This window comes from Lepisma saccharinum, chromosome 19 (assembly GCF_977018435.1).
Source record: "Lepisma saccharinum chromosome 19, izLepSacc3.1, whole genome shotgun sequence".
Taxonomy (NCBI): Eukaryota; Metazoa; Arthropoda; class Insecta; order Zygentoma; family Lepismatidae; genus Lepisma; species Lepisma saccharinum.
The window spans coordinates 55,135,072-55,150,287 of record NC_139247.1 but is presented as its reverse complement, the minus strand read 5'-3'; the positions used below and the strand labels follow the sequence as shown (position 1 = coordinate 55,150,287).

General features: G+C 39.7%; 1 protein-coding gene across 3 annotated transcripts in view; it reads right to left on the bottom strand.

The window, feature by feature from the left end:
• LOC146002875 (lachesin-like) overlaps nt 1-15,216 on the bottom strand; it is a 606,899-nt gene that overhangs the window by 127,978 nt on the left and 463,705 nt on the right. For all 3 annotated transcript variants that reach the window (XM_083140902.1, XM_083140903.1, XM_083140904.1), the window contains exon 3: nt 2,158-2,365. In XM_083140902.1, the coding sequence (XP_082997028.1) occupies nt 2,158-2,365 (208 nt within the window). The remainder of the gene's footprint in view (nt 1-2,157; nt 2,366-15,216) is intronic.

Genomic DNA, 15,216 nt, shown 5'->3' with positions numbered 1-15,216 from the left:
ACTGACATTCGAATCCCACCCTGGACATGGGTGTTCCTTGATGGCGCCCCCTCATCAATTTCACCATATCGTCACTCATTATCATCTTCGTAATTAGCCAAAAGGGACAGAAAAGTGAATTAAAATAAACCTAACCAATCATTTTTTTTTCATATGGTCAATTTTGTATGAAGTAATTCTGTAATCCCACATAATTGATGTTACTCCGGTTGCTAAGAGACTCTGTTTGTTTCTTGAGATTATTCTGTGTGGTTTCTATTTTGTGGGTTTTAGTCAAGTGCAATTGAAGAAAGGTTTTTCGAGGTTATTATTGTTATTACCTGATTCACTGTACGTATTAATAATGAAAGCTGTATTTAGTGTTGACTGACTGGTAGTATGGATTCTTAAGAAGTTTCATGCATTGCCTGAAGGTTTCTTGCATACATGAGGTGGTCTGAGAGTAGGATGTTAACGTCTAATTGCTCTCCGTGAAAGAGTGAAAGTACAGAGCATTCCCTGACATTGGCTAGGAGACTCAGCGGCAAGCGGCCCGGCATCAGCGCTTGTCTTTCCCGGTGAACGGGTCCGCGACAGTCGCACGCTACAGTCTGCTTTTTTCACTCTCCCTGCCTTCGCTCTCTTTCCCTTTTTGTTGACGTTGCAGACTGACGCCAGTATAATCTTCCCTCGGAAGTTGTGTTGTGTCGTGTCCGTGTGTTGAAGATTGTGGCTTAATATCGCACCACAAAAGTTTACATTACAACAAAGGATTTATCTTATCGAGTGTTACTTCGGAAAGAGGAATTGTGGAGAAATGCGACGACGTTTTGCAACGAAATTTCCTGGTGTTCCCGTTCCACATAGGACCACTATATTAAACCTCGTAAAAACGTTTATAGTAACAGGGTCATTTCTGAATAAAAGTGGAAAGAAATCTATGGGGAAATCTTAAAAATAATGTATAAAAGGACAATCCGCACACCATCCGTGAGTTAAAAGATAGTATTGTACGAGAAATCGGGAGAATTACAGTAGATGAACTTGCAAGTGTAAATGCCAATTTCCTTCGGAGATGCCAGGAATGTGTTGCAGCAGAGGGACATCATTTTCAACACCTTCTGTAGTCAAGGTTAGTACACAATATGAAAACTGTAATTTTAATAGCCGACTCTAGCGACTGTCGCTGACCCGTTCACCGGGAAAGACAAGCGCTGATGCCAGGCCGCTTGCTGCAGAGTCTCTAAGCGAATGTCAGGGAATGCTCTGTAGATTTCTATATTGATAAAACCGGATAACGTAATATCATATTGCATTACTGTTAGTTCCAATAATTACTGAAATGTGAGCATTCGCATTACTTTCATTGGATCTGTTTAACTGTGCTTCAATATGCTGAAAACGTATAAGAGTATACAACTCCTTCAACTAGACACTAGAAGATACTTAATTCTAATTTGACGTTATCTATTGTCTATTTTTTATCTAGTAGATAATCTAACTCTACGTTTCGAAGGGACACATCTTCTCTTGTCTTTTATGCCGTTGATGAGGATTGAAGCGCATTACAGTACCATCACAGGCCATTCATAGGTTCAATCACCACCATCGACAAAAAAAGAAAGTATTTCTAAAAAATGTAGCGTTAGCATATCTAGTAGGCAATGGATAATATCCAATTACAATTCTCATAATCAGGGGTAGAAAAACCAAGGGAAATATATATATATATATATAGTATTTCAAGTTGTCTTATGGAAATTTCCATTCCTATTTTTTTAAATAACGAATACAGTACGCGTTTTTATGGTTGTGTGTTTACTGTATCACATGTATCATTAAATCAGAATAATAACATTCATTATTTTTTATAATTTTTTAAAATTTTGTCACTGTTGCTAGCTCAATTTTAAAATCTGCGGCTCTCTGGGGAAAGAATTAATTACTTTTATTCTAATCCTGTATTAATTATTAAATTAAATGTTTTAAGATAATATTTCAAAATGTGTAGCTTTATCGTAGTTGGATTGTTTGCTTTCCTAGACCATATTTGCAAAAAAAAAAAAAAAAAAAAAAAAAAAAAAACGCCGCCTGATTGGTTCTAGTTTTTTTCTGCCCCTGCTCATAGTAAACAACCATTGTCACTTTAAGACAAATGAAAGAAGATAATCAACTTACCAACCACTTCCAGATATCCAACCTGACTCTTCATTGGGTCAGTATTAATCTGGCACATGTACCAGCCTCTGTCGGATTCTCTAACGTCACGAATCTGCAGATACCATGTTCTGTGATCGCTGTGGCTCAAACCTATCCGATGGTTCTTCGTGATCACGTGACTGTGGATTGTGAGTATCGTTTGTGTGTCCACCCTCAACCATGCTACCTGCAAATATAGTAAAATCATTTTAATGGAACATCCAAGAGTGATCAAGCAACATGTATGGTTGATTTCAAACATGCTCTTTAAAAACTAGTGCACACAGCGATATGGAATCAGTGAAGGAAATATTAAATCTGATTTGACAGGTTAATTCCACTTACAGAATAGTGTTTTCATAATCTTTATTAAAACATAGTAAGAATGAGCACAGTCCAACTTGATTAATTTGGTTTATTTTATTTGGAATTTCTGCTACTTGTGGCTAATCGCGAAGATGAGGATGAATGATGATGTGATGCAATTTAGGAAGATACGCTCATAACGAACATCCATGCCGTAATTCGAACCGGTACCCCTTGCATAATATAGCTGAAGATCGTTTCACGGATCACGTCGCCAGCGTAATAGAGCTGGCCTCCGTGGCGAAGTGGTTACCACGGCGTGTTACGACGCTAGGGGTCTCGGGTTCGAATCCCGGCCTGGGCGATTCTTGTTAGTGTTCCTACCATAATTGCATTATTTCATCATCATCTTCGCGATTAGCCACGAGTGGCAGAAAAGCGAAGCCAAATAATCAAAATCGATCAATAAACAGACAGTGTAATGCAAATCATTGTACAAGAAACTGGCATTGTTTTCGTTAATTCATCATCACCGTGAAGATCGCACATAAAGCAATATGAAGTGGAAATGGATTAAATAGTTATTTTATATCAAACATGAAGCAGCTTGCAATATTATCACCGTGGTTGGTAATGACAAAGGATGGTGATTGGACGGGGAAATGCCATCACAGTGGATGAGAACGAAATCTCCTGACAGATTAGTTAAACCAGGACTGATCACTGCAGATTCACATCACGTACAGTTACTGGCGTTACACACTGAATGATCGATAGAGATATATAGGGGGAAGGGACGACATATGAACACATTGTCATTAACGTCAAGTGACTAAAAGTTTCCACACTCCCGCACAGGAAACCCCCATTCGTTGGAATTAATGTAATGCATTTTGTTTCATAAACAAAAATTCATCGTAGCCTTTCTAAATTTGACTACATTATTTGCCAAACCTAAACAAAAATGGCCCAATTATGTGAGACTTGACTTAACTTGACTTAATTCCTGTTGTTCCCTGTGGAACATAGGGCATCAACAAAGAATCTCCACCTGGTCCTACTGACGGCAATTCTCTTCACTGCATTCCAGCTCTTTCCTTCCTCCAAGGCCTCTGTGTGAACAGATCTTCGCCACTTCTGTCTAGGCCTCCCTCTTTTCCTTCTTCCCTGCGGGTTCCAGTCTAGTGCCTCTCTCTCGACAGCCTCATTTTCCTTCCTCAACGTATGGCCTATCCAATTCCATTTTCGCCGCTTTATTTGTATGGACACCTCGGTTTCTCCAGATTTTCTCCAAAGTTCTTGGTTTTGAATCACTTCTGGCCAAAAGATATTCAAAATTTTTCTCAGGCAGCGATTGATGAAGGTCTGTAATTTAGAGGTAATCGTTTTTGTTACTTTCCATGTCTCAGACCCATACAACAGTACAGACTTAACATTACTTCGAAAAATACGAAGTTTGGTCTTCATAGATATCTTCTTGTTTTTCCATACTGGATAGAGCCTCACAAAGGTGCCATTTGCTTTTTGGATTCGTTGAGAAACATCCTGTGCAGCCCCTCCGTCTTTTGCCACCACACTACCCAGGTAAGTAAAGCTATCCACATTTTCAATAATCTCTTCACCAATATTAAACGGGTCTGTTTTTGTGGAGTTAATCCTCAGTGCCTTGGTCTTCTTGGAGTTAATCACAAGTCCTGCTTTTTTTGCACTTTCTATCAGATCTGCTAGTTTTGTTTGCATATCACCATGTGCTTCAGATAAGAAGCACAAATCGTCTGCAAAATCAAGGTCTTCTAGTCTGTTATTCAATCCCCATTGGATACCACGTCTTTTCCCTCCTATTACATTTCGCATCATTGCATCGATCACGATCAGGAACATTGTAGGTGATAATATACAACCTTGCCTCACTCCAGACTGCACACCTATTGGTTCAGATACACGGCCTTCATGTATAACTCTACATGTATAATCACGATAAGTTTCTCGGATAAGATCAAGAATTTTTGTGGGCACTCCATATCGTTTCACTTCCTTCCACATTGCATTTCTGTTGACCGAGTCAAATGCTTTCTCGAAGTCAACGAAAACTGTATAGAGACGAGATGACCATTCTATACATTGTTCCAAAATTATCCGCAAGGTGATAATTTGATCAATACAGGAGCGATTTGGTCGAAACCCTGCCTGTTCTCTTCTGAGTCTCGAGTTAACATGCTCCTTAATTCTGTTGAGGATAACTCTAGTGAAGACCTTACTCGGAATGGAGAGAACTGCTATACCTCTCCAGTTGTCACACTTTGATGTATCCCCTTTTTTCGGTAGCTTCACCAACAGGCCACTCCTCCAGTCCTTAGGCATCACTCCCTCTATCCATATCTTCTCAAATAAGGGCTGCAACATATTTGCTGTGGTGTTTATATCACTTTTCAGCACTTCCGGTGGTATGTTGTCGACACCAGCTGCTTTACAATTACGTACCTCTCTCAGAGCCTGTTTAATCTCTCCTACTGTTGGAACATCCGTCCTAATTCTAACACTGGGGCCAACATCACCATCATTATCATCTTCCTCTTCCCCCTGGTCTATCTGAGCATCCACAGAGCGATTAAGGGTTGCAGAGAAGTGCTCCTTCCAACGTTTCAGTTGGTCCTCAGTATTCGTAAGGCGGGTACCATCTTTACTTCTCACTGGTCGATTTCTCTGCATCTGTTTCCTTGACAGAACTTTTGTGCTGTTGTATAGTTCTTTAAGATTCCTCTTTTTTGCTGCTCCCTCCACCTGCTGAGACAGATTGTCTACCCAATTTCTTTGATCCTCTTTACTTCTCGGTCCTTCTCTGTATACTTTATTTGCAATTCTGCCTTCCTTGCCCTTGTCCTGCTTGAGTTCATTGCCTCCTTAATTACTTTTCGCTCTAATCCTTTCCCAGGTCTGCAGAGACATCCAATCTTTTTTCCTCCTATCCTTGAAGCCCAGAACCTTTTCACTTACTTCTGCGAAGGCAGATCGAATTTTTGTCCATTCTATTTCAATTGTTTCATTCTGCTCACTTTCATCGGTCAATACTTGGAACCGATTTCTCAGTTCAATCCTGAAGGTTTCCTGGAGATTCTTATCCTTCAACTTACTAACATCATACCGCTTCCTTGTCTGTTCCATTCTCTTCTTCTGAGCTTGAATTTTCATTTTAAAGTTAGCCACTACCAAATGATGAGCACTGCCAATGTCTGCACCTCTCTTGTTTCTTACATCCTATAGCGAACGTCGCCACATCGTAGCCTTTCTAAATTTGACTACATTATTTGCCAATTCTAAACAAAAATGGCCCAATTATGTGAGAATGTCTACGAAAATAATCGTGTATATGTATGAAGAAATATTAAAGATAATGACTGAGAATGTACTGAGAATCTCTAATAAAAACTGACTCTATGCCATGAGTGTATCCTGATTTTCCCTGGAGACAAAACAAAATGTTTTCCCGGAAAGCTGGGGGGAAAGAATCCTTTTCTTTCCATGGAAGAGGAACAAGCAACGGTTACCAAGCGAGACAAGGAATAAAATATATACTTTGAAATTGTGAGACTACTTTGTTATTTGAAAAGGTAACATTACTCTCAAAGTTTTAAAAAAATAACACATTGAACCAAATACATTTTTCACCACTTGATTTCCAGAGAGGGCTAGTGTCACCATTGCCCCCCAATGGATTTGTATTCTATATAGTGATAAATAGTAAGAAAATTTCCCCGAAGTATTGCGAAATAATAAAGAAAATTGGCTCGATGTAGTGAAAAATGCTGAAGAAAGCATCCGCGTTTACCAGAAATGTTCAAGCAAATTGGTACGATTTGGTGAAAAATAATTTTAAAATTGTCCCTAATTAGTGAACTGCACTATATCCATCAAATTAGGGCATCGCCGATGGCATAGTGATAGCACAGTGCCTTTGTAATCAAGGGATCACTGGTTTGATCCAGTGAGCAGGTAATTCCACGCTGTTTCGGATGACACGTTGACTGCAGGTCCAGGCCGAATTATCCTAAGTGTGTATCAAGGCCATTTAGGGGAGGGTGGGACAAGTGAGACAGGTTGGGCAAGTTCGTCCACCCTAGCTGAATTGTAGACCACGACAGGAAATGACCCCGCGAGCAGTAGTTGGCGTCATAGAAGCTGGAGAGGCTGTGTGTGAAGCAATTGTACGTTCCCTTGAAAATTGACGATTTTATAGGTATATATTTATTTTCGGTGTCATCTTTATAAGGATTATGATGTATACAGAAGCCTGTATTACACATTGTCGATGCATTTTAACACTTGTAATATATTTATTGCATAATAAGTCTCTTTACGAACCTCATACTAACATACGGTGAATGTAGCATTATTAGAATCGCATACAGGGATCGAGTAAATAAAGTATGTGGGGTGGGGTGGAGTTAGAACGTCCACCTAGAATCTTGGACTGTCGCACTTGTTCCAAGGTTAATTAATTCAGTGGTAGGTTATTTTTCGTTGCTTTACTACTGTTAGGATAATTTAAACGACAATGCCCCTATGTGTATTGAGCAGTATGCGTGCTAAATTTTTTGTTATGGGGAATGCCAACTCATTTCTTTTGCCAGTTAATTTTGCTGTCGGAAGGACTCCCCAGCACACTACATTAATCTGGACACATGATTTAAGTGATTTAGAACGTTCGTCTGGTGAAAGTTATTTACCAAGTTTCAGTGTTCAATTTCTGTATCTGGCTCGTCTCATTTATCCCATCGTGTTGGTCAAGCGCGTCTACACAGACTTAATTTATTTCAATGTTTTAACAGCGTAGTTATTTTTTTTTTGTATTTGAACTTGATAAAAATGTTCATAACTGTTCTACGTGCAGACTTGTAAATGTTTCTTTCTTCTCAAATAGAAAATGTTTACACTATGACCTTTCTTTACACTCTGACCTTTCTTTTCTTAAGGAGACTCACTTGCCCCACTCACCCCTAAAACAAACTTTGACTTTATAGGGATAATTAAATCAAGACGACTTAGGTGGACTTACCATCTAGGACGCAGGATAGAAAGTTCTAGGTTCTAGTTTAAAAACCTGATGGTAAGAGACCTGTTTGACTACCAAGACAAAAATGACATCAAAATGAACTTGAAGGAAATTATCCGATTTATTGATAAATACTAAAGAAAATTGGTGTGATTTGCTGAGAAAAACTAAAGAAATTGGGTATGATTTGGTGAGAAATACTAGAGAAAATTTGTCCAATTTGGTGAGAAATACTAAAGAAAATTGGTCCGACTTTGCGAGAAATCCTAGAGACAATTGGTCCAATTTTGTGAGAAATACTAAAGAAAATTCGTCCGGTTTGGTGAGAAACACTAAAGGAAATTCGTCCGATTAGGTGAGAAATATTAAAAAAAAATAGTGTGGTTTGGTGAGCAATACTAGAAAAAAGTTTTCCTATTTGGTGAGAAATACTAAAGGAAATTGGTCCGATTTGGTGAGAAATACTGAAGGGAATTGATCCGATTTGGTGAGAAATACTGAAGGAAATTGGTCCGATATGTTGAGAAATACTAAAGATAATTCGTCCGGTTTGGTGAGAAACACTAAAGGAAATTCGTCCGATTAGGTGAGAAATACAAAATACAATTCGTTCGATTTGGTGAGAGAGACTAAAGAAAAATGATGGGATTTGGTGAGAAAACTAAAGAAAATTGGTGGAATTTTCTGAGTAATACTAAAGAAAATTGATATAATTTGGCGAGTAATACTAAAGAAAATTGGTCCCATTTGGTGAGAAATACTAAAGAAAATTGGTTCCATTTGCTGAGAAATACGTATCTGATGAGTAACACTTAAGGAAATTCGTCGGATTAGGTGAGAATAGGTCCGATCTCAGTAATAAATATTGAAGAAAATTTGTCCGAATTGGTGAGAAGTATTGATAGATGTTGCCCGTGATAGAGACAGGTGGAGGAAATATGTTGCTGAATCGTTTAGGAATGATAGAGAGTTGGGTGGTTAGTTGAACTTGAGAAACATCTTCAGCAGATCGTGCAACAACAAAGGTGACACCAAGTCTGGAAGTACAGCTATAAAGGCACGACGTAAGAGCCGGAAATAAAACGTAACCCGCGGAAAAACCGTACGTCACATCCGGTAGTGAAAAATGACACCCGTTACCAAAGGCGCCTGTGGAGAACGAACTATCTTGCATGACATTTGAGTACACAGTTTGACTGAAGGCTTCTCGCTGTGAGAGGTTCCATGACGGGGTGGTAATGAGACTCGTTGACCTTTTACCCAGACTTGGCAATTAGTAGACTGGTTTAATTACTGGAACAATGAGAGGCGGTGATTAAAGTGGAGAACCAGATTCGAGTCGAGAAGAATGGAGAGGGGAGGGAAGGAGAGAGGAGGAAGGAGAAGAACAAGAGTATTCAAGAGAGAGAAAGGCTGCAATTGTTTTCTTGCCACGCCCTGAGAGCAGAGATCTGGAGGTGAGTTTCTTAAAATTCACTTTCCGTGAGAGGATTGTTTTTCCTTACCAGGAAACGTGGATTTAATATGCTTCTTCACGGGACAATTGCCTTCAAGAGTGGGTGATCGAGAACATCGTATTAGCCCTATCAGATTTCCGGAGGATGTGATTTCGTTTGGAGAAAAACAGGGGACGAAGACAACATAGCAGAAGTAGGACCGAGGTAGGTGTAATTATGGAACAAAAAAGTCATGAGAAGAGGAGTTGAAGAGACTTGAGTTTCAAATTCGTCACAATTTTGGGGAGAAGTGGGAAGCCACGATTTTTAAACTGGGTGTATGACCACAAAGCCTTCTCCCCGTACCAGACAGTACTATGGCTATCCGTGTTGTTCCACAAATGTTTCCTTAGGAACACTGAGATAAATAAGGTTATGATCACCCAATCTAATTTGATACACCGGCAATAAGAACTTAATGGGCTCAAATCAAGGCTTCTTAAACCCAAAGGTTTATGGGTGCAGCAACTCAAGCCTTCCATCTGTCATCCTGGACAAGATCAATGCCAATCTTTTCCATCCTTACCGATCTCCTATACGTCCATCTCAACGTTATCCCTCCATCCTCGTCTTGGCCTTCCTACAGGTCTCTTACCATCAGGTTTCCCAACAAGAATCCTGTAAACCCTTCTGCAATTTATTATACAGAGGATTCCCTGACATTCGCTACGAGACTCGGCGGTAAGCGGCCCGGAATCAGCGCTTGTCTTTCCCGGTGAACGGGTCCGCGGCAGTCACTTATATTAAACCCCGTAAAAAGGTTTAGAGTAACAGGGTCAGTTCTGAATAAAAGTGGAAAGAAAAATGGGGAAATCTTAAAAATACAGTATGCAAGGACAATCAAGGGAGAATTACAGTAACGAACTTGCACGTGTAAATGCCAATTTCCTTCGGAGATGCCAGGAATGTGTTGCAGCAGAGGGACATCATTTTCAACACCTTCTGTAGTCAAGGTTAGTACAGAATATGAAAACTGTAATTTTAATAGCCGACTCTAGCGACTGTCGCTGATCCGGTCACTGGGAAAGACAAGCGCTGATGTCGGGCAGCTTGCCGCCGAGTCTCGTAGCGAATGTCAGGGAATGCTGTGTATTATTTCTAAATTTGAAATCGTGAAAGTTATACAGGGGCAGGTTGTCATCCTACAGCCATAGACACTTATGGGCTGTAACGATTCAATTGAAAGACAATGCTTATTTGATTCATTAACTTGGTTTGCTTTACGTTATATTTCTTCTACTTTTGTCTAATTGCGGAGATGAGTATGAATGGAGATAAGACAAAATGGAAAGAACGATCAAAAACACATAAGGACAGCACACAGCTCGAGCCCCAAGGAGGAATATACTGTTCTTGAGTCAAAACGCCAGATCATTGCTGGTCTACGAAATGCATTCCAGGGTGTACTATGTGGAAGTAAGGTTGAATTTCTTTGAAGTTATTTGAATTGCTGTTTTAAGTCCACTTTATGCACAGAAAGGCTAATCGTTACTAAACCTACAGTTTAAAGTGGGATCCGAACTACTGTGCTATGTGCTTCGACCTTACAGGCTACCGAACCCGGGAAGTTACCATTACGCCATCGGCGAGGACCTGGAAGTGAGGTTGACATTTGGGTGTCCTCGCAAAGGGTCACCCCTTATACCCCTGGAAGCCAATGATATTGATACAATCTAGAAGTATCCGCGACTACACATACACGCCATCGTAGTCCTTTCACAGAGTGTGGAGGACATCAAGTCGAATAACTTTTCTCAGTAAAAGTTCTCTTTTGAAGCCATCCTTTGGACAGTGGAGAGCGTGAGCCTTCGTAAAATAAAATAACATCCTATCTATATGCAACCACAAAACACAGGATCATGCTTGCCAGTAATATTTATTACTTTCTCAGCAAGACAATATAGTAAATGCGATGATATGCTAAGGATGGAGTATCACTCAGAACAGATCCCCTGAGGGAGAAGTTAGCCATGTATCAAGCTATGTGTTAATTTCCCAATATTTGTCCGCAAATTTATGTTGATATGGCATCTTTCCCTGAGGTAACGAATGTATTCCTCACACCTAGTCGTCCCCTTTGGAAGAGACCTGCGCATTAAGCATGCAAAGAGGGGGTGCGCTATCAGAAATCTGACTTAATCTCCCAACTTACTCTATAAATCAGATTTCCTTGTGCACTCTCTCCCCCTGGAGACGGAAGAAGAGAAATAAGCAGTCTATATTTCCTGACCAAAGATTTATCTCTAGGTGTGAAAAACAACCCGAATTATACACTAACACACCACCTCCCTCATCTCCGAAAGCACAATGAACTGGAATAATGTGTCCCCATAACTCAGATGCATGGAAGATAATGTTCACACTGTTTAATGAGTTAGATTACAAGCAGGAGAATGCGTGCATTTCTCGTGTCGTGCGATATTTAAAATCTTGCTACTTCGAAACTAGAAGTGCAGCGTTGTTATATTAAGTGAGGGGAAAGTTCAGCACGTTAGGGGTCAATTGTTGAGTGGTCCTAAAAGGAAATGTATTGAGAGGTAGGGAATATAATGACGTAAATGAGAGCAGGTTACCGTTAATGGTTGTATCGCGTGAAGTCTATAGAATCATGTATACTTATGAATTTCGAAGTCTCTGTAACCGGCGACAATCAATAAACTACCTGTGTTGATAGCAGTGACCCATTGGTGGAACTTTCGTCCTGGTCTCCTTAACGTTTTCAAAATTTTAAAAATTAGAACTGGAGATAAAAGAGTAATAACAAAAGAGGCAAGTAGTTATATATAAAATGTGTATCGAAGGAACATTCTGAAGACAATAAATATTTTTTTAAAAAAATGACTATCGAAAGAAGTAATAGAAGAATTTCTTTACATAAATTTTCTTCTTTATCACACATTAAACCTTCACTACATGGTGTGTTTAAACAAAGAGACATAAGTAATTACAAACGTTGTGAATAAAAGAAAGCATTGCAAACGTAAACACATAAAAATCCAATTGAAAAGAAGACAATGTAATACAAAAGAAATGATTTCATGGGTTGATACTTAGTGAAGAAATAGTAATCTAGAAAATATTTTCAAAGTATTAAATTGCCAATTAAAATGTGTTAGTAAAAGTAAACAATTACTTTTTTTAGGAGAAAAGCCAACAGATACATAAGAAAATGAGAAAGAAACAATGGCCTGAAAGAAGTACAAATGGAGAAACAAACAAACATAAGAGAAAATGTAATAACAGGTATAAATAATATGTAGAAACGGTTAACGATATCAGGGAAAAGTGTACAAAATTAAAAATAAAGCAGAATATTGATGGATAAAATATGAAAGAAACGTCTAAGTCTTTGTAGCGACAAGGAGAACTCTGAAGGTAAATAGAAAAGTCAAAATGAAGAAAAATCTAAAGTAGGCACAAGAATGTACGTACTGGGAACAGAAATACAAAATGTGTACAGAAAAAGAATGATTTAGAAATAGAGAATAAAATATGAAGAGATGAATAACAAATGTTTGCAAATGTTTGATTAATGAAAAAATATAACAATTAACGTATCAGAGAGAGACTTTGGTTAGTGTTAAAGTATAGAGGCGATGTGGGAATTGTAGTAATGTGTAGAAGCTTAACAAAAAACTGAATAAAGGCATGAAAGAAATGGAGGTAGAAGAGGACAGAGAAGGTGATGTATAATTAATAAATCGGAAAGCAAGCATGAGAATGTGTGTGCTTGATGTACGGATGACGCACAGTGCACTTCAATAATTAAGCAAAGTGGGACACGCAAAATACTCACCAGGCAAGCTTTCAAAGACCAATCGCCATTTTGAGAGAGAAAGAGAAAAAAAGCACGAAGAGTATCGTCCAGTGCTCTTGCTCCACGGCAATCTTCCTTTTAACGTAGGCGAGAACGGGGGAGGAATTGTGAGTACTCAATTTGAGGCCCACAACACAACTACTAGCGCCACGCTGGAGAGGATGGTTTTTGATGTCTTCCGCCTCATTTCCTCTCGGTTGTTCCAGCTTTTTGGTGGAACGCGCTTTTTACGACGCATAACCAAAGCGATAATATTTACTTCGTATTAAACAGTAATGGCCTTAAATATTTCAAACCGCGAGCACAAAAGGATGGCGAGATGACAAAACCAGTCCCGTACGGGACCTCGCTCTCAGCTTTAATTTATCTCTGAAAAAGAGCTGGGCGCCAATTTTACACCCCAAAAATAACGCTGGGCGCCAGTTTCGCACCAAAAAAAACGCCGTGCGCCGATTTTGCACTTTGTCGCTAGGTGCTAAGCCTGGACACAACCAATTAACGGGAAAGGATCTTCATTGTCTATGTATATTTCTCAAGCCACTGGCTCAGAAAAACTACCATGGCAGAAATTTCGTGGCATAGGTGGTTAGGCCCCCAGCTGAAGCACAGGGGAAAGGGTTCGATACAATAACAAAAGTGACTTCAGTTTGCGTATCCTTGAGGAAAAGCTTATTATCCCTGTACTCAAATTGGCTCATCGAACCTGGAACTGCGATCTGAACCAGCGAACCAGAATCGGACCAGACCGAGACCCTTTGCTTACACTACTCTATCTGGAAGGCATTTAGTTTTCATAAAAATTGGGAAAGAGTCTACAGGATAAACCTGACCGTTTAGGACCAAAATGTATTGAACACTGCAGATTCATTGCAGTTATCTTGGTTTTAGCACTGGGTGGTAGCGATACGAAGGCTTCCAATTAAAATTCGAGACTAAAGGCAAGAATTGATCACAACTGATCTGTCACCTGCCGGATATATACTCTGTCCCAGCTAACTGTGGAGCAGGCAAACGCAAACAAGTATTTGCGCAAGTTGTGACGCGAGACATCTCCACCAATGAACACGTAAGAGGAACGGAATTGCGTGGAGTGGGGGAAAGAGACTGCAGTCACCAGCCTTCCCAGCAGCGTGTACTGCTTCGCCCCGCCCACTCGATTTCCTTCGCTTCTATGACGCTATGCGCTGCCTTTATCCACAGTTAGCTGGGACAGAGTATACTTGCCAAACGTTTGTTTCTGGGATCATGACGACTGACTGCTCTGTTGCACAAGTCCTTGCAAAGGATAAGCAAGTAATATCAATGAGCAATTCCAAGCTTTAGAATGCAAATTATTTACCTATCGCCATCTAAAATAACTGCTCTCTGTCTGTGTGTCGGTTGCCCTCCCCTCTGCTGTGAATGTGGCAACCTAATATTCAAATTCACCTCGCAAGGGAAACGAAGAGTTCTGATTGGAAGAGAACAAATCGCGTGCTGTCTGCAGCGCTCCTCTTAGTGGGCGGAAGCTATCACGTGGTGATTGCCAAGGTCTTTCAGCAGACGACAGAGCACAGAGTGGCGGGAGCGGTCGTTGCGTCAATGCCCTTGGACACAAACTGCTTGTATGCGGAATATGTATGTGCCAACAATAAAATAGCTACGCAACTCGATTAACCACTGATTCTTTTTCCCCGTATCACTAGGGAAAATCGGGTCACAAGAGACTTTTGTTCAACATGTGTTAAAGTGGGTTAGAAATTAATTAAATTTGCGTGCTACATGTTGTTTAGATGCTTGCAAGTCTGCTTTTTGAATTGATTACATACTAGTAGTTTGTAAAAGACATTACAATTTCCATCAAGATAAACAATTGTTTTGAAAAAGTGACCCGATTTACCCTGTCTACCTTACTCAAATTTTATAGATTGCTTCCTTTTATAATGTTTTCATGGCATGTGTCATTTGTACAGTTCAGTTAATTTTTGTAGCACTTTTGTGAATTTCAGGTTGACAAATCTCTTGGAAAATACAGGGTGAGTCGAAAGTCCCCGACCAGCCCTTATAAAATGAAAGGGAGTCTAGGTTGCACCAATTTGTCATGGAAGTAATATATTAGGCCTAGAGGAAACTTTTTGGTGCATGTCATGACAACGTCCGCCATCTTGGATCCAACTTCATTTCCTTAAATGGGAAGGGGGGCATGTGGGGTATGGTTTTGGGCTAGAATTTCACCAGGAATTCAGTGGTGAAGTCAGATTTATGAAAACTTTTTTATAAATTTCCGTTGCTCCTTCGTAGGCCGAAACAGTATTGTGCATTATAAATATATCTCATCACATCTTTCGTTCACACCATCTCTTTCACTACCTCAAATTGTGTGTCTGTGT